This window comes from Amphibalanus amphitrite, unplaced genomic scaffold (assembly GCF_019059575.1).
Source record: "Amphibalanus amphitrite isolate SeventyFive unplaced genomic scaffold, NRLGWU_Aamphi_draft 000852F_arrow, whole genome shotgun sequence".
NCBI classification, from domain to species: domain Eukaryota; kingdom Metazoa; phylum Arthropoda; class Thecostraca; order Balanomorpha; family Balanidae; genus Amphibalanus; species Amphibalanus amphitrite.
This window is the reverse complement of record NW_024882346.1, coordinates 90,204-113,270: the sequence shown is the minus strand read 5'-3', so window position 1 is coordinate 113,270 and position 23,067 is coordinate 90,204. Positions and strand designations below refer to the sequence as shown.

The 23,067-nt window shown below is 48.9% G+C and overlaps 2 protein-coding genes across 3 annotated transcripts in view; one reads left to right on the top strand and one right to left on the bottom strand.

The window, feature by feature from the left end:
- The window catches only part of LOC122367121 (patched domain-containing protein 3-like), a 58,839-nt gene extending 54,340 nt beyond the window's left edge, over positions 1 to 4,499 (top strand). Inside the window, exons 8-10 of the mRNA XM_043339937.1 lie at positions 1,042 to 1,254; positions 1,933 to 2,139; positions 2,477 to 4,499. Coding sequence (XP_043195872.1) covers positions 1,042 to 1,254; positions 1,933 to 2,139; positions 2,477 to 3,466 — 1,410 coding nt within the window. The 3' untranslated portion in view covers positions 3,467 to 4,499. The remainder of the gene's footprint in view (positions 1 to 1,041; positions 1,255 to 1,932; positions 2,140 to 2,476) is intronic.
- An 87-nt stretch (positions 4,500 to 4,586) lies between these two features.
- Positions 4,587 to 23,067, bottom strand: part of LOC122367122 (putative polypeptide N-acetylgalactosaminyltransferase 9) — an 89,145-nt gene continuing 70,664 nt past the window's right edge. The window contains exons 5-13 of one of the 2 annotated variants that reach the window (XM_043339938.1): positions 20,624 to 20,772; positions 15,002 to 15,184; positions 12,681 to 12,866; positions 12,217 to 12,345; positions 10,025 to 10,135; positions 9,299 to 9,427; positions 6,886 to 7,036; positions 6,314 to 6,542; positions 4,587 to 6,083 (exon numbers count right to left, since the gene is read on the bottom strand). In XM_043339938.1, coding sequence (XP_043195873.1) covers positions 6,893 to 7,036; positions 9,299 to 9,427; positions 10,025 to 10,135; positions 12,217 to 12,345; positions 12,681 to 12,866; positions 15,002 to 15,184; positions 20,624 to 20,772 — 1,031 coding nt within the window. In that variant the 3' untranslated portion in view covers positions 4,587 to 6,083; positions 6,314 to 6,542; positions 6,886 to 6,892. Of the gene's footprint in view, positions 6,084 to 6,313; positions 6,543 to 6,885; positions 7,037 to 9,298; positions 9,428 to 9,748; positions 9,854 to 10,024; positions 10,136 to 12,216; positions 12,346 to 12,680; positions 12,867 to 15,001; positions 15,185 to 20,623; positions 20,773 to 23,067 lie in introns of both variants that reach the window. The other variant, XM_043339939.1, reaches the window with a different exon arrangement.

Genomic DNA, 23,067 nt, shown 5'->3' with positions numbered 1-23,067 from the left:
TATCCATATAGTTAGGGATACATGTCCGAGGGTATGGTAAGCTTTATTGAAGGATAAAACTGACCAGATGAGATGAGCATGCTAATATGCGTTACATGCTAATTGCTAGGTTAGTGTTGCCTATAAGCAATAAACATGGCGGTACACCTAGACAAGACACCAAATTAAACAGTCCATTTTTACTAGTTTTTTTTTTTTTTGTTTAGATACCGCTTAGGTAGTTACCTATTGGTATTATCTATTACTTATTAGCGCATGCAACAATGACAATTGAAATTGAAAGTGTGCATATGCATAAACATATGTGCATTGTGCAATATTGAGCATCTTATTAAAAGTCACATCATTATTCATAACCGCCACTCGTCTCCATGAAACTGACCGTATATAGGCCCCAAAGTGCCTCCCATGTTGCTATCGGCACGCCAGAAATAAATTCAGGACTCGCTGCTCAGTTTCACTTTTCATAGATGTCCTCGCAATGACCAAAGACAGAGCCAGAGACCAGGCATGCGAGACCCGTCATTCAGAAAACTCGCGGCCCTCATTCACCTGTCAACGAATCGAAAAGGTCACGGCACTCGCGCTCCTACTATGGAGTTCGACAGTCTTCGCTAGTGCGAATTTGCATCAGGTTTTGCGGGAATCTCCCAGTCAAAGCATATTGGTTTTCTGGGCACGTCTTGTCCCGCGTCTAGCATGAGGAAGCTTTTGGCATAGAGGTGTGAATTACCAGAATAAACATCACGTCAGACATTCCTTTACGGTGCAACTTCTTCGTCCGTTTACGGCACCGCGAGAGACCGGATCTCGCCGTCTGGTCAATCCGGTACTGTATGAAAATGTGTGCTTCCCTGCTTTGGAAACTCTGCCGTACGCCCTGCCAGATAAGTAACATATTCGCTCGTTCGTGATGCATCGCACTCGAAGAAAGCATCCATAGGCCAGGCAATACGCATCACTGCCAGTGGGACCAGTCAAACGTGAAGTTAGACATCTGCATTCTAGTCTCTAACCCCGCTTTTTTGTCTCTCCCTTCAGGTGATCGTGCAGGGCAAGATGGACTACTCCGACCCGGAGGTGCAGCGTCAGGTGGAGAACCTGTTGCAGACATTCGAGAACTCGACCTACATCGAGGGCCGCTTCTACACCGAGTCGTGGCTCCGGGACTGGGTCAGCTTCGTGGAGACGAGCGCGCCCATCCTCAACATGAACGTCAGCACGCCTGAGCTGTGGCTGGAGGGATACAAGACGGTACGTGGTGGTGCGTGCGCCGCGTCAGATTACATGCATTTTAGGCGCAGTTTTGAAGTAAAAAAATCGCTTGATAAGCATTCTTGCAAAGATAAAACCGTCTTCTATCTTAAATGAGCCCTGGCACCGACTACCGTTCCCCTTGCCATTCTAAAGTGCCCTCAATCTCGCACGGCATCTCGGTCCTTGGATGTCCTCGTCTCCAGCTACCTCATTAGCATGTTCGCCGGTGGCCCGCGGAAATCCCGAAACTCCTGCCATCAGCCGACCCCCAACACATCCCGAATTCGTGCCACGAGCCGTCGTGGGTGGCACGTGACACGTGGCCAGACTGTCCCGCGTGTAGACAGACATTTTAAGGATCACTCGCAGCGATGGGTCGTATTGTAGCGGACTTATCTCTAACTTACCGGCATGCTTATCTCCATCTAAACTCTCACGAGCCACATAAACAAGGCACATTACTCATCCAGTCTGTCAGGCGCGGTCCCAAAGCGCGCCATTTCCTGATTCTCTTCTGAATTTGAATGAAGCAAGCAAGCGATGAGACGATCGGTGAGCCTTGAAGTCATCATGCCACAACTCGCATAAATTGACGAATCGTGCATGCACAACGACGTTTCGTCCATCATTCACCGTCTTATCCGCAGCTAACCGAGAGTGTTTGCTGTTCGGCAGGCGTTCCTCGGCGGCTCCAGCCCCATCACACTCGACACGGCTTTCAACGAGAAGGGAGAGATTGTCGCCAGTCGCTTCATCATCCAGACGCGGCACATCAACAACACGCTCGAGGACAAGGACATGATGCTGGAGCTGCGCCGCATCTGCGAGGAATCCGAGCTCGAGTGCTCCATCTTCCATCCGCTCTTCGTCTTCTTCGACCAGGTCAGGACCCCGGGAAATGTCCGGTGTAGGTATAGACAACGCGCTGAGTTCAAGTCTAAAAAGCTTAACGTCAGAACCGTCTTCATGCATACGGTGCGCCTGGAGGTTGAAGAAAATAACAGTAAATGGTGCTCCAACATCGGAACTTCATGGTGCTGATCCGAGGCGAGGTCGAGATCGGTTATTTATGTTCACCCAGAAGTTGGAAGAGCTTTTGCCAGCTTTCTGTTTCGACAAATCTTCAGTCTTGTCGGGTTCTAAACAGAAACCCTGCCTAGCTGGTTCCATCTGTAATCTGCACCGCCCGCCATAACGTTCTTCTTCTCTGTCTCCACAGTTTGTGCTGGTGCGCACCGTCTCCATCCAGTCCATCTCGATCGCCGCCGGCATCATGTGCGTCGTCTCCCTCATCTTCATCCCGAACCCCGTCTGCTCGCTGTGGGTGGCCTTCAGCATCCTCAGCATCGAGATCGGCGTCATCGGCTACATGACCCTCTGGGGCGTCAACCTGGACAGCATCTCCATGATCAATCTCATCATGTGCATCGGCTTCTCGGTGGATTTTTCCGCCCACATCAGCTACGCATACATGGCGGCGCACGGGAAGACGGCCGATGAGAGAGTTCGTCTGTGCCTGCATGCTCTTGGCCTGCCGATCCTTCAGGGCGGCTTCTCTACCATCCTCGGCGTGGCCACGCTGTACTTCGCGCCGTCCTACATCTTCGTGACGTTTTTCAAGACGAACTTCCTGGTGATCTTCTTCGGCATGGTGCACGGCATCTTCCTGCTGCCTGTGCTGCTCTCGCTCTTCGGGCCCGGCTCCCACTGCTGCGGCGGCGGCCACATCCACGTCGAGCCCACGGAGGTGAAGCCGAGCTCGCTGGCGGCGCTGCCGACCGCCGACGGCACGTTCTACGTCAACGGCGGCGGCCAGATTGTCACCCTGCACGGCAAGGCTGGCGAAATGCCGCCTCTGCGCATCCCGCGGCCTCAGTCCAGCCGAACGTCGCGTACGGACTCGTCGGTCCGGCTTACCACCGGGGCCTTCACCGTAGCTGAGGAGTCGCCGCCCTCGCTGCCTAAGGTGGATCAGACTGCGCTCGACAAGGACCTCGGTCTGGGCACCTCTGGTGAGGACAGCATCGAGAGCAGCCTCTCCAAGGGTGCCTCCAAGAGCGCAGCGTCGGCCAGCGGCGGCCGACGCGCGCATCGCACGAAGTCGGCGCCGCTCTCGCTGCTAGAGATGTATAACAATACCGGTTACGTGAGCGACGACGAGACGAGTAGCCCTCGCCGGCCGCGCGGCCACCGCGGCGGAGTGAAATAACACAGCCCCGGATAGCTAGACTACCAGCAACCGAGAGCTAGTCAGCCGCCGGATTCGAGCGGCCCGCCGCAACGCGCCGGTGGCGCCCCCTTTACAGGGACGGGCGCTGCAGATGGCGCCAGTGTCACCCGACCGACCTCACCAGGTGGTCAACAAGGCGTGGCACAGCGCGGCTCGGGCACTAGCCCTGATGTTATGATGTGTTGTCGCTCGCTGCTCACTCTGATCGCTTTGTGTGAGCCTGTTCAGTCGCGACCTCGAGTGAAGCTGTCTCTGTGAGCAAGCAATGATGCACGCTGGCGCGTCCATCATCCGGATCACTGAGGGACCAAGCCCCGACAAGTACATGTCGCGCCGTGACCTCGCAACGCCGGACGTTGCGAGACATTGAGCAAGCTGACGGCGTGCCACTTGCCAAACCGCAGCGCCAGTGAGCAGACAAACCTGTGCTGCCATCTATGCGGATCGTCGCTCAACCGAGAGACAGTGTATGACCTCGGCTTGCTGCCTCGCGCAGCTTCACGGACATTTGCGGGTGCGTTTGCTAGAAGTTATTCATTGCTGTGCTCGTGTGTATCATTCTCTGCCGTGCTGCCGGTTGCCAAACCTGCGCATTTCACCGTATGTTGACTCGTGAGTGGCTACCAGACGTACCTCTGGCCCGAGGTCGCTCAGTCGTCCAGCCACCGTCAGGGGCCGTGTCACCTGTCACCGCCGGCGCTGACGTCCTCTCAGCGACCTCATCGCCGGCGGTGACGTCACTGGTCACCGAGTGGTGACGTCACAGGTCACCAACCGCGGTGACGCCAGAGTACGTATCGCATACGCGGGAAATATATTATTTGTACAGTCTAAGCGGTGACTCTGAACTGGAGGCCCCCGCTCTGCAACGTTTCGCAACTTTCCCATAAAGAACTGCTTACATTTTCATCGTACTACTGAAAAAGTGAAACGTTCGTTAATTAGACACCTCTGTTATCTTGTTGCTATTTATAACTGGATTATGTAACCAATAAGACCAGATCCAACTGCATTTCAGAAGCTGTTTTTTCTTTACTTCTTATTCTCCGTCATTCATCCCCACAGTGATACCCCGTTGTCCAAAAGAGAAACACAATAATGAGCTGGAGAAATCTCCACAGTTTATACGCATCATAAAAGGCGTCACGACCAACGCAAACCACAACACGGGCGAGGCAGAACACCAGCTCTAACTATGCAGGTGCTCGGACAAAGCACGCCCCAAAAGGCAGCTCAACAAGCCACCAGCGAGGTTACACAACTGAGATATGCTCCGGTATTCTAAACAGGCCTACAGATACGCACAATAAACACAATGCATTGTCTCTAAAGTTGACGAGGTACACGACTCGGGAACATTTCAGAAAACCCTAATTACAAAACCACATTTCGATGGAATGCTCTCAGAGGATCCTATGCGTGCACCGCTTGATATGGGGTTTGGTATGTTCGCATTTGACGGCTCCTGCGTTAACTGCGATATGATAGGTACTGAATGCAGATATATTCAAACAGCCGACATCGGTCTCTTATAGTCTTCAGACAAATCTCAATAGAGTAGCTACAAATACAGAGCAATTCATGCATCGAAAATGAGACAGAAAACAACAAAAAAATGACTTCAATACCTTACAAAGTTCTTTTGTAACAATGAAAGAGTAGAAACCTACTCGAATTGTCTAATACAAACAAAACTAATACTTCGAGTCGCTCTCTTTGCGATATAATTTCATAGATCCTGACGGTCGGCAGCTGAGTTGAGCCGCCCTGCAGCGGACGCAGCTGCTAGCGGAGAGCCCATGCGGAGGGCCCGAAACCTTCTATCACAGCTGAGACAGAGCCCCCTGACGGGCGCGGTCCGGTTCCGACCGGCTCGATCCGGTTTGACCCGGTCAAAGGTGGTGACCGCGCCGTCTTGTCCTCAGCCACACACACGCAGACTTGCATACACATACCGTGATGAAAGACAGCGCGCGGTCCACGGACCAACGGCCCCTCCGTCCCTCTCTCCTACCCTCCCGCTGAGCCCCGACCCATACTCTACCCTGAGGCAGCACGAGCTCACCCATATCTATATGCTGGCCTTCTGTAGGTCCCAACACTCAACACCATCTTCGCGACAACTGGACATACCCTCAGGTCACCCCAGAAAACCCCAAACTATCCCTTCTGACCCAGCTGGATCGGTTTACCAAAACGCGACCAACAAACCCAAGCCAAACAAACCTCAGGCCAGCTGAGTGAATGACAAACAGTACACTTCTTCCCAACAGCCCCGCAAACACAAACACACAAACACACGAATACGCAAGCACCTTTTCTGCGTCCTGATCACCTATGAGTCCTTCGAACGCACCGAGTCCGGAATAACTGCATGCCCGGCAGAGTCCAATCCTCATAGAGTCCAGGCTTTATGGTAACAAGTCTGGGTCTCAGACGGCCACAGCTTCCGACCAGCTCTAGGGCACAACAGTGCAGCCACCGAAACGAGTGTCACTGTGTAGTGAAAGCGTCACTCGCTGGTGTCTTCTGAGGCAGCGCTGGCTTCAGTAGTCGGGGACAGGCCTCACGAGGCGAGTGGCCACATCAGTGCCATCTGTAGGGAGAGGAACGAATCAGTAGGCTTCTCTGTGAAACACAATGACCTTAGATTGGAGGTAGCCGAAAGGCATTGACGATGCTTATTTTGAAGCAACAGCTTCCAGCGTCTGTGAAGATATGACGCATAACCACGAGTAAATAATCGTTTTATTGGGCGTACCTCTCATAGATTAAGGCTACAAGCTAAACTTCCCTCTGCATAACACAAAAGTGTGAGTAACTCACCGTAGTCTTCCTGAACTGGTCGGCCCCACGCTGTCACATTTCCCGTAGACTGGCGACTGGCTTCGAAGATGACTGGTAACACAGGACACATACGCATACTCGTCCATACACTCGCACACACACTCACAGGGGCCGGCGCGGGGCAAGCCGGAGCCCATACTGTCCTTCGCTGAGTTTAAGTGGCCATGGAGCCACTGGTACCCCACTCCGCCAATAAATAGTGAATACACTGAAAACGGAGAAGAAGGAAAAGGTAAACATACAATGGGAAAAGCAACACGAATAACGACGATGCATAGCACGAATAGTGGGAAAAGAGCAAATGATCTCGTAAATGCAAAGCTCAAGATATACAAGGTACAAGGTATATCTAGGGCACTGCTTGAACCAAAGCCTCATGGAATGATGAAAGACAGAATCTGAAAAAAATCAGCCAAGATTGATAACAAACGTTAATGCGGTTAGATATCTTCATTGATATGAAAACTAATGCATAATGTTCTGTTCAGCCTGCCACATGTAAGAGCTGATTTGCAGTCAACGGCAGCAATAAAGTACACCTGTGCACTGACCGTTACGTTACGACAGTTTCGACTGGTCGTAGTTCTGGAAAGTCCAGCGTATCCGCTGGTCGAGCGGCGAGCACTCCTGCATGGTGAGCTTCTTCTTGTCTTCGCTGATGCCCAGACAGCGCTTACTCGAGCCGTGCTGGATGTAGTGCGTCTGGGGACAAAAGTGTAATGCAGCTAGTTATAGTTGAGATATGGGAACATGCACTGTAAAAAAAGTTTAGCATTTGGGGTACTAACGGCTGCTATTCGTAGCACCTTTTAGCGTCAAAAGAACCCTACGACGTATTTACAAAGAAGCATGGTGCTAATACTGTGCTAATGATAGCTAACATTCCCATCAAATATTATAAGTTTAGATCACCTATTCTTCTACTGAGCTTAACGTCTACTTCTGCTAGTACCCAGTCCATCAGTGAGTGCTCTTTCAAGCTGGATTTCTAATTAGAACCATTTTAAGTGTTTTAGAAGTTGGTAATGCTGAATATGGTGCTTACGTTAGTATCACAATAGAACCGGACATGCTTACAGAGGAAACAAATTTGAAATTGGCGCCAAAGAAAGTAGCTAAGCCCTGCTTTACAAATCTCTGGGAATCTTATCACCAGCCCTTTTAGCACGTTTTGACGGCGCAGAGCGATATGCGCATGCGCGTGCCAGCTGTTTCCGGCCACGTGTTGCGCCATTTTAGTGGAGTCCGTTGGTCGTGGTGGGAGTGTGTGCACGTGCTCCGGTATATTAAGTGAAATGAAGTGAAGTGAAGTGCTCCGGGCACATGCCACCGAGTGATAGCTCTGGAATGATAGCTTAAATCAGCTATTATCGGTGGAATCCGTCGTGTGTGGCATGGGAGTGCGTGCCCCTGCTCCGGGGGGCAGTGAGGTGGAGGGAAGTGCAGTGCAGCAGTGCAGTGAAGTGAAGTGAAGTGCTCCGGGGCCGGGTGGTACATGAGCACTTGCCACCGACACATGCCACCGACACCGACGTTGATCGACTTTGGTGAGTCTGACACGTTGTATCTTTTGACATTATCTTATATTGTGTAAGTGCTTCATATTCCGACTTTGGCAAATCGCGCTTCTTGGTCTGAAGGAAAGTTGTGTTGTTTGCGAAAATAGCTCCCAACAGAAAAAAAATCTTGGAACTGATCCAGTTTTTTTTTTGCTCCAGGCATGGGGCCTGGTCAGTTCTTCCATCGACTACCACTTACAATGGAGGACAACTACGACAACAACACGGGGTCTCCGGTTCCGTCTATCACTAAACGCCGTCTGGTCGTGGATGAGGTCGAACTTATGGCCATGAACGGAACGTCGGTTCAACGACCCCCCCCCCGCCTCCCCCAGTCGATCTCGCGTTAATCGTCGGTCACTGCGAGTGTGCAGGTATATGAGCGACCTCTCGTTATTTCCCGTGCGTTTGTTTGTGTATATATTTACATTTGTTTTTCATGCAGATGATATGAAGTGTTAATAAATGTTCATTATTATTTTTTAATTTTATAATGTGTTGGATGCTTGAAAGATGCACTTACACGGGAATATTGCAGAATGCAAAACACAATCATTGAGACTTGTAGTTATCACTTATCTAGGATATAACCTTTTTTGCACGTCTTTTCGGCCTTACACAATTTCCTTTTTGGTAATTGATTAGTCCTTTTTGCAGTAACTAGTGAAAGTATGTGCTGCTAAAGAAAGCAGTTTTTGCGAACTTTTCATGCAGCAGCTTTAACTAGTATAGATATTCTTCTTTCAGCCCCAATGCTTTCGTTAGCATTATTCTACTTGTCGTTGGGTAACAATAGCGCTAAAACGGTTCATATGTGAGTACGGAAGGTACTAACTGCATGCTATTCTTAGCACCTTTTAAAGTTTAGCACCGCTAGGGTACTGAAAATTGGTCTAGCAGGTGTAGGGTACTACATTTAGTACACGGGTGCTAAACAAATATGGGTACTTATATTAGCACCTTGATACTAAACTAGATCTCAGTTAAGTATGAATAAAATGCTTAGCTTAGCACCGCTAGGGTACTGAAAATTAGTCAATTGAAAAGTACCTCTATGGTGCTAAACTTTTTTTACAGTGTGTCGACGAAGGGGTCATGATGAATTCACCACGGTCAGAGAAAATCATGTGGAACTCAATTATCAACAATGTGTTTCTCCATCGTTGTTATTGCAAATCACTTTTACCAAATCATGAACCTCAAGTATATTCCTGATCAGTCCCCGTTTTCTAATACATCATTCACCGTTCTGTATGAATGCAACCAACATCTAAACGTCTTAAAATCGCCGAGTAGTCTCCCAAGTCGCCTGGGAGCTGGAGGCTCCGTTGGATCCCGGGAGTTAGAGGCACCCTGCCCCGAAATCCCAAACACAGCTCCTCAGCGAATGTCGCTTCTTCCGCACCTTGGGATCGTAAGTCCAGAACTGGTTGCCCTTGGAGCCGTGACAGGGGTAGAGGACCACCTCTGACCCAGAGTAGTCCATACAGGCCTCGTCACGGCGGATCTCACCCTCCTTACTCAACATCCAGAACTGGAGCGCGGAGAGATACGGAGGGCCGTCAGTGTGGCGTAAGGTATACTTGAGCATTGCGAGCTAAGGCCACATTCAGAAGTGAATGATACAAAGGTATTCCGAGTAGTAAAACAACGATAAAATTAGCCTTTGCGCTTGATAAAATCAGAATATCATGGACGCACTGCAGCAAAACATAAATGTGCCGATTAATTCAACAGCAATACCAGTTAACGCAAAAATGATTGCAATAAAATAATTCTTACTTTATTGTCCTCTATCATCGCATGATCAGTTAGGTAAGTACCTGCCACACCTTGAAGTTCACGGCAAACGTACCTGATTTCCACCTTGTTTGTGGCACGGATACGTCCCCACCGCCTTATACATATCCTTGGGGTCGCATGGAGAGTCCACGCATATGCCCGTAGCCAAGTTTCGCACCTAGCAAGAGCATCATGAACGCCTCGCGTAAGAACACACTCCTTACGGTACAGCCACCGCGACTGCTGCAACATTTATACCGAATAGTTCGTGATTGACTGAGTTTCCGAGCTCTGTGTAGATGTCGCTGGCGTCGCGGTGGCTGCCGGAACATTTTCTGCAGTCTCGTACCTGGTTGCCACCCTGGTTGTGACAGGGGAACAGACCGACAGGTTTGTGAAGGTCCTGGCGCCGCGCCGCGGAGTCCAGGCACGTGCTGCCACCCAGCGCCAGGTTACGGACCTGGGGACGCCAGAGGTCACGCTGCTCAGGACAGGGGTCCGGGTGTGCCGCTGACCTCGGGAGCATGCCCGCCAGCTCTCAGAGTTTATGTACAAGAGGCGTGTTGGTAGTAATGTGCCTTCACCCAGCAAGCGCTGCAATTGCTGCTGATGTTACTATAGAAAGACGTCAAAGACGCTAATTGGACGTTAAGTGCAAAGCGCCGAGCAACGGCCACTCTTATCTATATATTCAAATTTATGTGATATGATACCCATTTGAAAGAAAGGCAGTATAAACCCCCAGCTCGATATCCTGTTTCGTTGTATGTAAGTATGTAGTCCTACAAGGCTCTGCCGTAGAAACTGAGCTGGAAAGTTAGGTAGGCGCACCCATCACGCGAGTTTAACAGTTCCAGGGATTCACCGTTCACCAGTCTGGCTGAAGGATGTCATGTTTACAAATTCACCGCATACCGTGCATGCAGACAAGCTAGCTGATCAGCGATAGCGTTCTAAATTCGGAGCCAAACGGTCGCTATCGCGAGCCATGCGGGGAAAACTGGAGGTGGTTAGTAAATGGATTATGGAACGAGAAACTTAGCGTGAGAAGCGGTAAGGTTTATAAACGAAGAAAATAGGCTCAATGTAAAAGCGGACAGCCTGTTGAGTAGCACACCCAGCATGAAAGATCTGCCGAGCGTAGACAGAATAAGTTTGCTCTTTTCCGAACAGAAAGCGTTGGACAAGTACCCTTTTTGCGAGGGGTTGTCACTCAAGACATAAGCGTATGCCAGGTGGATGCCACCTTCCTCCGGGTGGACTTCATGCAGCGACCGATGACGTCATATAAAGACGTCACAGTATATGAGGGGCGAAAGCGTGGACCGTGCAGGGGAGGAAGGGAGGGGGAGAGCGTGACCTCCGGCGTCCCTTCGAACGGGGCCAAACTCGGATCATCCAGCCAGGGTGGCAACCAAGACGTCTCAAAATAGCAACACGGCTTCTCAAAATACGATCGATACTAGCGATCAGCCAGTAAAAATACAGAGCTGTCTGACAAAAAGGATCATTCATGTCACAGAGCACAACACAAAGCACCAACGACCCCACAAGCAGATTCAAAAGGAACACGTCCAATTGTAAGACTCTGAAGATGATCCATGGCCCAATCTTACCAATGCCGTGAATGCGCATTTCACGGCTTTTGGTAACATTCAGAACTATTCCGCATTCACTTATTCATTCTTTCAGACAACATTCATAATCATTCACGCTATCAAAATCATTGGACAAGATTAGCTGGATGTAAATAAAAAAGATATCATTGATATCAGTGCCGTAAACTCCGGCCAGTGCTGCCAAATCCTATTCACGGCATTGGTAAGATTGGGCCCATGTTCCATGTGGATTGCAAACATGACATATTTTGTTTGAGCTCGAAGTAAACTTGCATCATTCAGCGTTGCAATCGGATTGAAGTCTCTGATATGCCATATTGGAGTGTTCCTTTCAAATCAAAATACAGTTCACTTATATCCCATGCAACATGTCAAGCCCAAGCCATCACAGACAACTGCTAGTCACATTTCCATACACTTTTTGGGAGGAGAGGGGGTGATGATTGTAATGACGTCACTAATCAGTCCTCTACTGGTGCATATAATAAATTAATCCCACATTTCCGGAAAACTAAGCTTAGCAGCCTGATGCATCGTCAAACTAATTAAGTCTTTACTGCTGGATATGGGGACTTGAGGAGCAGTCGCAAAACAAGTAGCCTGCAAAGTGCAGCGGCCGGCACAAAATGACCTACTTCCGGGAAACAGCAGCAGCAAAACTTATGTGAGGAGCATAACAGTAAACGTGACTTGCGACTTATTACGGCAGAAAAAAGACAACAGCATTCAAGGTAAATGGACAAAATAACCTCGCAATACCAAACGCAACAAAGCAATGTTCGCTTTTATCGAAGCTACTAATATAGCAAATTTTAGTTCTATGTAGATGCAACTCGAATGCCATCATATCCATCAATTATCTCGCCGATGTAACTTTCCAGGCACACGCCTGAAGCGCCGCCCTCCAGTGCAGAAGGCCTACCTCTCCGCTGGCCACCGCCTCTCCGGGTATGAAGAGCTCCGGGTAGACGGTGTCGAGGAACCAGCGGAACGACTTGCAGCCCAGCCTGTCCCTGATGGCCTTCCGGGACGTGACGTCGCCGTAGTTACCCTGCCGTCAGAGATAGAGGGTTGGGGTGTGTTACGGCAGGACAGACGGAGAGACGGATTCAATAGCGATCGGGAAAAGCGAAAAGGGCGAGTAGGGAACAACAACAAACTTAGCCAAAAGCATAGGAGTAAGAACCATATCAAACCCGTTATCTAGATCTCATATCGATGAAAATACTCGATGAGATGAGTCGAAAGAGACGTCTTCAATTTCATTCACATCCTTTAAAACACACTCGGGTTAGCCATACAACACCTTTTATCACACTTCCGCCACTGCACGGACGCCACTCAATTTTCAATTTTGTAAGCATATAAACCTCACCATGTACTCACCGTATCGTATCCTATCCGCTGGTAGTAGTACTTTTTGTAGTCGTCCATCCACACCTCGGCCAGCCGCACGCTGTTTCGGCGCAGCACGTTCACTCCGGAGCGCCACTTGTACGGCGAGCGCTTCCTGAAGATGTGGCCCACGTGGCTACAGGGAACGATCTCCAGACGGCCGCCGCACATCCACGTCTAGCGGAGGGCGCACGGGTCAGAATGGGGACAGAAAGGGGTTAGATGGGGTCAGACAGGGTCAGATGGGGTCAGATAGGGGTCAGATAGGGTCAGATAGGGTCAGATACGGTCAGATGGGGGTCAGATGGGGTCAGACGGGTCTGACAGGAGAGAGACGGGTCAAACAGGGTTATGGTCAGTCAACAATCAGGTAAACCTGACAAATTAGAAAAGAAGTCATCGTTGAGGCAACGTGTTACTTATCCACGTATCCATCATATTGCTTGCGCCAACATTTTCCCCAAATGGAGTTTCATTACACGTGCACCATTTTTTTCGTCACGTAATAATTATATTACTCCACATTACACTACAGGTGGCTGCCAAATATGCTATAAGTATAGACAATAGAGTGCCTTTCCCATCTGATGTGTAATCCCACTTATCCAACACATGACCAAACCATGACGGTGGGCATTGCAGCCCGTCTCTATCCTGTGCCTACAGCACAGCACACTCAACTACCACGTACCATACGTCATTACACCGTCATAAGTCAGCCCAGTGCCAGTTCTCCACCCAAACATGGGTAAGTGCCGCTCATTCGCCGCATCAATCAAAGCAGTCAGCCCGCGACAATGGTCATACAGGTCCATAAAGAAGCCACCCAATGACCGTAATTGGGCCATGAAAAGACGATGCGGTAAGTGTAATTATTGTTCATGTCCGCTTCACTAAATCAAAGAGCAAATCACTCCCTATTTACTACACCATGCCACGTACCGGCTAAAATGAACTTTTGACTAAAACAAGCAGGCAGCAGCTGCATCTCACAAAGCCTCTGCAGCATTGACTGCAGCAGTAGCCCTGTTTCCCTCCCCTCATCCACCGTAACACCTTCTCAGCCAAAGTTGCGGCTCAGGCGGCACAGCAGTGCCCAATGATGCTGATCAAGCCAAACACGGGCGGTATAAGCTGGAACTCAGCGGGGCCAGTGCTGAACAGGCGCCCCGTGGACAGTTGGTGAACGGAATGGAGTGGAGAGGGAGTGGGAGAGTAAGAGGGACCTGAGGCCGCACAAGCAAGAGTAAACAAGTAAGCAACAAGTAAAAGAGAAAGTAAAGAGAGTAGGAAGGACAAATTTTATCTGCTCTCTATGAGGCTGGGTGAAAATGTGATGCGCCGTTTAGAGTTGAACGTGAAATTATCATAAACACATATTACAATCGAGTAAAATAGACAGTGTTCCGACGTCGAGTCTTTGTGTTTTGAGTCCTATTGGGCCTGCTCGGGTGCAGAAGTCCACCCTCTGCAGAGGCACCGACTGGACGTACTCGTATTTCACAGCACTGCGGTTGGAGTATAGCATATCGAATATTGATGGCTATTGGCTAAGTATGACTGCCAGGCTTTGGTAGAAACGTCAAACCAGTATCAATTATAAAGATAATTCAAGACGGCCTGCGAAAGAAACCTACACCTATCCGAGAAAGTAGAAAGAATATCAATTTCACCTGCCGTCTAAAACGTAAATTGCCTGTCACTGAAGTTTTGCTAACCCTTCAGCTGCAAGCTGGCTGTTTTCAGCAGGGCTGCGGAGTCGGAGTCGGAGTCGGAGTCGGAGTCGGTCAGAGTCGACAGTTGTGACCGGAGTCGGAGTCGGAGTCGGAGTCGATTTTAGAAACCCGAGCCGGAGTCGGAGTCGGAGTCACCGAAAATCTGTCGACTCCGCAGCCCTGCTAGGTCTGCGGAGTCGGAGTCGGGAGTTGGAGTCGGTCGGAGTCGACAATTCTGCCCGGAGTCGGAGTCGGAGTCGGAGCTGGTTTTTGAAAGCCAGAGTCGGAGTCGGAGTCGGAGTCGCCGAAAATCCATCGACTCCGCAGCCCTGGTTTTCAGTATAGTCATTTCTGATTTCACTCTTATCAGCCATCGCCAGAAGTCGCCTGGATCTAATATCACACCGGCGACCGGCCACCGAATATCCCTACGAGCCCATCCCCCACCTAACTCCTCGCACTCGAGCCAACCCTCTCACCTGTGCTCACACTGAAGCCAACCGTCTCACCCATACTCGCACTCCAGCCCACTTTCTCACCTACGCATATCGCACTCGAGCCCACCGTCTCACCTATACTCTTCTCGCAGGTTCTCACCTTGAAGCTCAGCTCGAGATTCTCGCCTCCCCAGATGTCGAAGCCCTCGTCGTAGGTGCCCAGAGTCTCGAACCACTTCCTGTCGATGGCAAACAGACCTCCAGCCATGGTCGGGGACGCCACCGGCTCCGAGGGATGCGAGTGCAGCCGCTTCTCCCGGTCCGGGATGGCATGCCAGTTGAACTGCAACAGGCGGAGATGGGCGGGTGGTCAGTCAATCGGTGATAGGTGTCGCTAATCCCTTTTCAGTAACATACGTTTACTCTCAGAGCCCGTTTAATGAAGTTCATCCTAAGAGCATCACTCCTTCAGACGGCGTGCTTGCTCTTGTTTTTCGTTCCACGGAAGCGATTTTATCCTAGACTGCGTGTCTAGCGGTACTCAAACAAGGCGGCGACATCATGTTTGTTCCGAGCCAACAAAATCAAAGCGAACGGACGGGAAGTCATAACATTACAAAATGTGACCTCGAAACAACAAACCAGGCAGCAAATAAAGAAAACCTGGATTGACGCTTAAATATACCCCACCGGCTTTACAGCATATATCGAAGCTCTAAAAAGCGATATACATATACAAATGGCCACGAAAAATCGTTGGTTTATTACATAACTTAAGTTTTAAACATCGGTCACAAAGCATTAAAAATGTTAATTGTACACAGCAAATGTCCATGATTCCTTCTCAGGAGTCAGGGGCCGACAATTATTGGTAACGCCGCTTGCCTTTTGCTGTATCACTGAACGTAATAATGTCTAATTACGGAGCGAGCGAAGCGAGCGTAGTCTTTCCTTAGATTAACGGAAATTTCTGAGTATGAGCGGCCGGCCGGCCGGCCGGCCGGCCGGCCGGCCGGCCGTGGTCACGCTTTTGCGAGGCTTATATCTCAGCAACCACTTGACCGATTTACACGCGGTAATTTTTGTAGGGTAGCTTCATTCCTTCTACCAAGTATTGGACTATTCCCGATGCATGTGGGTGACCCCTTATGCACGTGCCACGTGCAAAACGAAGAGGTGTCACTTTTGTAATTGTTGCAATATCTCGGTAACTACTTGGCCGATTGCGCTGAAAGTTGGCATGTAGGTAGGCACCCACTAGGCACTGCATATACATGTGCCAGAGTTGGGGTGCTGCTGCACGTGCGCACGTGCAGGGGTCGTTTCCAGATCTCGGGAACGGCTGGACCGATTGCGCTCAAATTTGGTACACGGTTAGGGACCGGTTAGTAGCGTGCCGTGCACAAGTCAGTTGGGACCCATTTTGCACGTGCGCACGTGCAGGGTGCCGCTTCCAGATCTCGAGAACGGCTGGGCTGATTGTGCCCAAATTTGGCACATCGCTAGAGACCGGTTAGTAGGGTGCCGTGCACAAGTCAGTTGGAGGTACCCCCTCGCAATTTCGCACGTGCAAGGCCCACCCTCTCGCTCGCTCCGTTAGTCGCCCCAAAAGGCGTTTTACTGGTGATAGCATATCACACGAAACAAATCAGAGTTCAGTAAAAATATGGCACAACTCGTTCCCATTACCAACACCTTACAACACATTCACAGGGCAAGATTACTAGAACCTATCACAGGGTATGAGCCCGATGTCGTGGGATTTTCACTGGCTTCACCGCGCATCGTCAACCAAGGAGACCTTCAGGACGATGCGCTTCAGTTGGACAGCTTTATTGAATGACGGACACAAATTATAGAACTAATAACTCTAGCCCGCCGCAACGAATACATGACCATAAATGTGTGAAAGAACGCTTTTAAATAGACACAAAGACACATGCCTTACTAAGCGCCTTTCTGTAAATAGCGTCATGTAAATCGCTATGTTTAGGTTATTTTTTGTAATTATCAATCACTCTTTGATGAATATAAGACTAAATGTAAAGATGAGCCGGTAGTCACCAGTCGAGCCCTGCGACTTTCCCAGAAATGCCTATGAAGAGACTCGAGCACGCATTTAGCCAAATGACAGCGGCAATGAGCCGAACTGCAAGCAAATGCAGCAAGTCAGCTGGTGTTTAAAGACGAATCCATTCTGGGCACGCTAATCCGCCCGTAACTGCACAGTCGATAAAATCCAGATCCACACAAATGTTCATTCCGCATGAAAAGGTCGACTAAAAGGAAGTTTCAAGCTGTTTAATTTACCTCGTCACTGACACGAATAAACACGTCATTAAACGTAAATTTTGATCACGACTTCGCTGATTTCAGCATGCAGAGTGCATTTGCTAAGCCCCATACCTACCATCAACACAAAGTCATTACCGTACATTTGGAAGTTAGGGTCCCAAACAAACTCCATTAGACCCATAGCAACACCATTCAGCGGCGACCACAACATTAAAAAAAAAAACGGCCGATGGGCAAGCGAATTCAATGCCAACTCCGCACAGCAGTGGCCAAAACAAATCCGACAGCGCAGACCGTTCATATAGCAATGCTACATCGCCTCTAGCAGCCCAACCAAGTTTGAGTAGCGCTCTGCCTCGAACGGCTACCCACGAGTCTATAACATACAAAATGACAAACGCAAACACGGGGGTGCTAAAATCTGCAGAAAGCGACAATCGGCGATTCGTCGCTGCTAAAATAATTATGAGTTTTTTCTTCATATCCCGATGAAAAGACTACGGCTTTGTATTGTATTGTATTGTACAGGGTGTTCGCGAAAATATGTCATGATTCTAATCGCTTTGTAGGAAAAATTGCTTGAACGCACGTGCACGTATTTATGCCCATTTGACAGAGGACATTTTCAAGTTTTCTTTCATATGCATTTTAATTTATAATATTAAAAATATTGCCTTGCACAGAGCGAAAAACAAATATCGCCAAAAATACTTGGATTCGATGCCCGTAGTTTCCATGCTACAACAGTTCGGTGCATGCTTTGATGCCTCCGCTGCACCCCTTGCAAGGCGATCTTTTTTTACTGCACATGCAACTTACTACCAAAGTGATCGTTAAAAATCGAATGAATCCTTGAAAGGCCGAGAAAAAGATTTTTTTTATAGTCATTTAAACTACAAAGAGATCACCCATTTGGTCAACGAGATGCCTTCCCTGACCATCTGCGAGCTCGCGCAAGATGCAGGGTGCGGTACAACATGTCTCATTATATTATTGATAATGACATGGGGATTATACCCTACAAGGTCAGGAATCAATAGGTGCTATTTAGGGTAGAAAAGGGCTAAGAATTTACTTTGCTTCGAGGATAAAAAACCCAAATCAATTCTGAGCACCGCTCACCGGCCACGCCCGGTCAACCAGTGAAGCACATATCCACCTTCATGGAGGCGCCGACGGCCAGAACAAACGGTTTGGGTAGATATGCCACCCTCAAAGGCTAGGTAAGAACACCAGCTCCACAGTCCGAAGGTCATTGCTCGATTTGCGATAGACGCTCATGGTGCCGCGAGGCCTTCTTCTTAAGACTTCAAATTGGAACACCAACATTGCCGCTGAAAACTGCTGCGTGGGAGTGCTCTAGAAGTTTAAGCGAGAAATGTGGGGCAACTCGGGGCAAGACAATGGTCAAAACGCTGCAGACATGCGCACAGGTAGGATGGGTTCAAGTCCACACTTCGAAAATTGCACTCCGGTGCCTAAACGAAATGCTAGGGCCCGTTTCTTGAGCAGGAGGACCCTTACCCCCTGGTCGACCGCTCACTTGGTGTCAACCCCATCGGCCGTTACCTGTGGGATATCTGAAGTCCAAGGACTACAGGAAGACAGCCAATAATCTGTCTCGGCTGATGATAGTGATTGCAAAGGCCGTCCGTGTTATCACTTCTAACACGTGCGTGCGAATGAACCCTTATGTGTAATCTCTAGGTGACACGTGCATCCGCCGAAAAGGGGTTCATATTGAAAACATGGCGTGTGGGGTGCGCCCGGTTTGACATGAGGCACTGATACATGTGTATAACAAAACTTGAATATCCGGGCAACACATTTCAGCAAGACATTTGATCCTTGCTTATTTGAGCTGGCGATAATGGCGTAACGAAATCATGACATATTTTTGCGAACACCCATTACATTTAAGAGCGATCCACATACAGAGTGCGTGGCGATTACTGCTCTGTAATCGCCACGGCGATTACTGCTTTGGTCTTTGAACCTAATCAATGAATAGAATAGGGTAATAGGGGTATGTCAGTGCAGTGGGTATAGGACGAGGTGGGTCTGAGCCTGAGGGTAGGGCACGGTGCCGGGTGGGACGTTCCCGGGGATAGCCTTGGTTCCCTGACAGAGTCGCCGTCCGTGAAATTCGCTGGGCAATCAATCAGCCGCGGTTGTTGGGTGGACGGGCTAAAACAGGCGGTGGGTTTGAGTTAAGTTGAGTCGTGGTAATAAGCAGTGACCATACCAGATAGACCAAAGTAAGGAAGTGTACTCGCAAGGGCAAACTCATTTTCCATACAGTATACACAAAATATGACCGATTTGTTAGAACGAACGCCTTTCAGCAAGCAATAAATAAGGAAAACATGCAACCTGCAAGCTATGAGAGGTGCAGCACAATATTTATGATCATTGACGGATTCATTGCATCGAAACATATATGAGCCAATACGCCTACCTATGAGTATGTTGCAACCGTTCACACTCTGCCACTGTTCTTTTTGGGGTCATGGTTTCATCGACACAAAAATAAACCGTTTCTGTCATTTTTGGTAAAACCACTTCTGAACAATTTTGATCCGTGCGTTGAACAAGCGACACAATTTCTAAGGTAGGTAGGTACTTATTTGTGAGTATGTAGTTATATCTGAGGTAGCGTGTGAATAATTACAGCCAGCTGGACACTTGGTTGGCGAAGGTTCGGTCAAAACAAGTTAAGGCAACAAACATTTAAGTCAGATCGATCGCAATATCTCAAAACCGACAAATTGCCTCACAGCCAAACACAAGGCCACCTTCGTATGCTTCCGAGCGGACCGTCAAACATAGGCAGCCCGCGCGGGAACGCAATACCGGCCGAAGCCGCAGGAAAACACCGGTTGGGGCCCAGCTACGGAGACTACATTTAATCAATTACACAGTTCAGAGCGGTGCTATTCAATTCCAGTTCACTTTTCCGCCGCGTGGCTTAACTCAATCTCGTCTTTCTGCATTCATTGACTGTCTGAGAACAAAAATACCTCTCATTCGGCGAGATGAAACCAGCGCGCGGCGCCGATGGATAAAAGAAGGCTTCATTTACATTCTGAGCCCGCGAGGCCGGGGCGAGAAACGATTCCCACTAATCCTGCCGAGAACCGCTGCTATATGAGCTCCCTGGGGGATGTGAAACTGCAACTCAACTGATGGAACACATAGACAACGGGCGGCTGAGGCGGTAGAAGTGTGAAGTTGCCGTTGACGTCACCGATTTCAGAGACGTATGCTGTTTTTTTCGCATCGTGATTGGTTTTTCTTAGGATCTTAAAAAGAGCGCTTATCACAATTCAAGCTTTTGTAAGATTCATCTTCTTAGCCCCACTCCCCCAACGGCCAACATCCAACACCCAACATCCAACACCCAGCACCCAACACACACTGCACATTGCACACATATCACTAGCCAATTTCCCTGAAAAGGTAAGGTACTATTACCAGTCAGACTGACCTGCAGGTTCCAGTCGAAGCCGCCCACCGAGGTTCCCGAGGCCTTCTGGTAGTGATACTCCAGCGTCGTGTCATCGATGACGTCAATCACGGGACACACCACTGTAGTACGGTTTTTGGCAATCTCGTCCAACAGCGGCTCCAGCCAGCCTGGCAATGACGGAAAGGTTGATATGTTAGCTAGGGTAGGGTGGGGTAATTTGAACATGTGGGGCAATTTGAACATAGTGTGAATAACAGAAAATTACGGAAAATCCATAAGTGGCATGACAATAAGACCAATGAGAGAAATTATCGTTACTAAAAGGGCTATCATATGAACGGGGTTTAAAGTTTCAGGGAATGAAGATGTTGACGCACAGTGTAAAAAATCAATTTCGCAAGGAAAAACGCCTAACAACACGTCATTGCAACTTCATTGCAGCGCAAAATCTTGCATTGCTAGCGCCTAATACGCAACGGCTTTTGTTGTATAATGACCTAATCAGTGCCTTCAATCCAAGAAATTTGCTTTTGAACCCTGTTTTTTAAAATGGCAAAATAACTTTTAGCGTGGGGTAATTTGAACATAGTGTGAGAATTTGAATGAAGACAGGGATAGCTCCGAAAAAACAACGCTCCCGGTTTTTTTTTTGCCAATATTTTCGACCCAAGGCAGTAGCAGATAAGTGATGCCAGTTTTAGAAAATTTACGTCTAATATCCGTCTTATGTCCGGCATTGTTGTTGATTTTCCGTCCAAAAATGTTAAAGTCAACTACACCTTTTTGCACTCAAAATAGGCATCTTTTCATTCAATTTCGGCGAATTGCATTCAATTTTAGCGATCTCTCATTTGCTTCGAATAGAGAGATCGCTAAAATTGAATGCAATTCGCCGAAATTGAATGAAAAGATGCCTATTTTGAGTGCAAAAAGGTGTATTTGTCCAAATATGTCCGAAAATTATGCAGCTATCAACACTCAAAACCGTCATTTTTATTGCTTATCATGTAATTTTACCAGCCGAAAAGAGTTCATTATATTAAGAGCTTAACAAGCTTTCCATTCGCCAATCAATGCTATGCACGATCTATATTATAAATCCTAAAAAGTCCGCCGCCCACGCCGTCGGGGTTACTCCCTAAAAGGCTTATTACGGCGCCGTCGATTGACGCAGGAGGGTGGAATTTTCACGACTAGTGGGTCACGTCATTCAACAGGTCGTATTAAATTTTGGGCACGATGCGGCCGGGGGTGCGCCCGTGGCGCGTGCTCATGTGCGCCATAGGGTTAACATTAAAAACGGCAAAAACAGGCTATTGCTCGGGAACGGTAAGGGCTACGGGGCTGAAATTTTCGCTACAAGTCGAGCGCGTGCACTCATTTGTCGTATTAAATTTTCGACGGTGTGGGTTCAGCGGTGTGCACGTGGTGGGGCCGCGGCCGGCGCCGAGCAAAACGCTCGTGCTGTAGGCTCAGTTGTTCGCTTAAAACTGACTGGAAATAATCAGAGCCGGCAGGTCATTGACCTTTGACAACGAAGGCCGACACAAGGCACCGCTCGCCAAGGGGATTCGCCAGTAAATACAATGAATTTATTTTGCAATATCTCAGCCGTTTCTGGGCCGATTTAGCTGAAACTTGGACTGTCGGTGGTAGTGTAGGGGTAGGGTAGGGTAGGGTAGGGTAGGGAAGGGTAGGGTAGGGTAGTTTAGGGGTACCTAGGGGTAGGGTAGGGTAGGGTATAGGGTAGTGTAGGGGTAGGGTAAGGTAGGGTAGGGTAGTGTAGGGGTAGGGTAGGGTAGGGTAGGGTAGGGGTAGGGTGGGTAGGGTAGGGTAGTGTAGGGATGGTGTAGGGGTAGGGTAGCGGTACGGTAGGGGTAGGGTAAAGGTAGGGTGGGGTAGGGTAGGGGTAGGGTAGGGTAGTGTAGGGTAAGGTAGGGTAGGGTAGGGTAGGGTAGCGTAGGGTAGGGTAGTGTAAGGGTAGGGTATGGTAGGGTAGTATAGTGTAGGGGTAGGGTAGGGTAGGGGATTGTAGGGTAGGGTAGGGTAGGGTAGGGGATTGTAGGGAAGGGTAGAGTAGGGTAGGGTAGGGTAGGGTAGTGTAGGGGTAGGATAGGGTAGGGGTAGGGTAGGGTAGGGTAGGGGTAGGGTAGGGGTAGGGTAGGGTAGGTTAGGGGTAGGGGTAGGGTAGGGTAGGGTTGAATTGAGTAACATCCTAACTTACAAAGGGCTCGAACAACTCGCATGCATCACCATCATACTTTATAGTTCAATTAAAAGCAGTTACCCAGTTCTACACAAATAATACCAATAAAAATGCAAGTTTCTACACCCAAACTAATGCATCAGTTAATCATACATATCAAAACATACAGTTATCGCGTAAACCTGTACCTCTAGTTACTTTATAAAAAGCGCTGAAGTGTAGCAAGCCATCGTCCAATGTTGTCCAGTCTGCTACC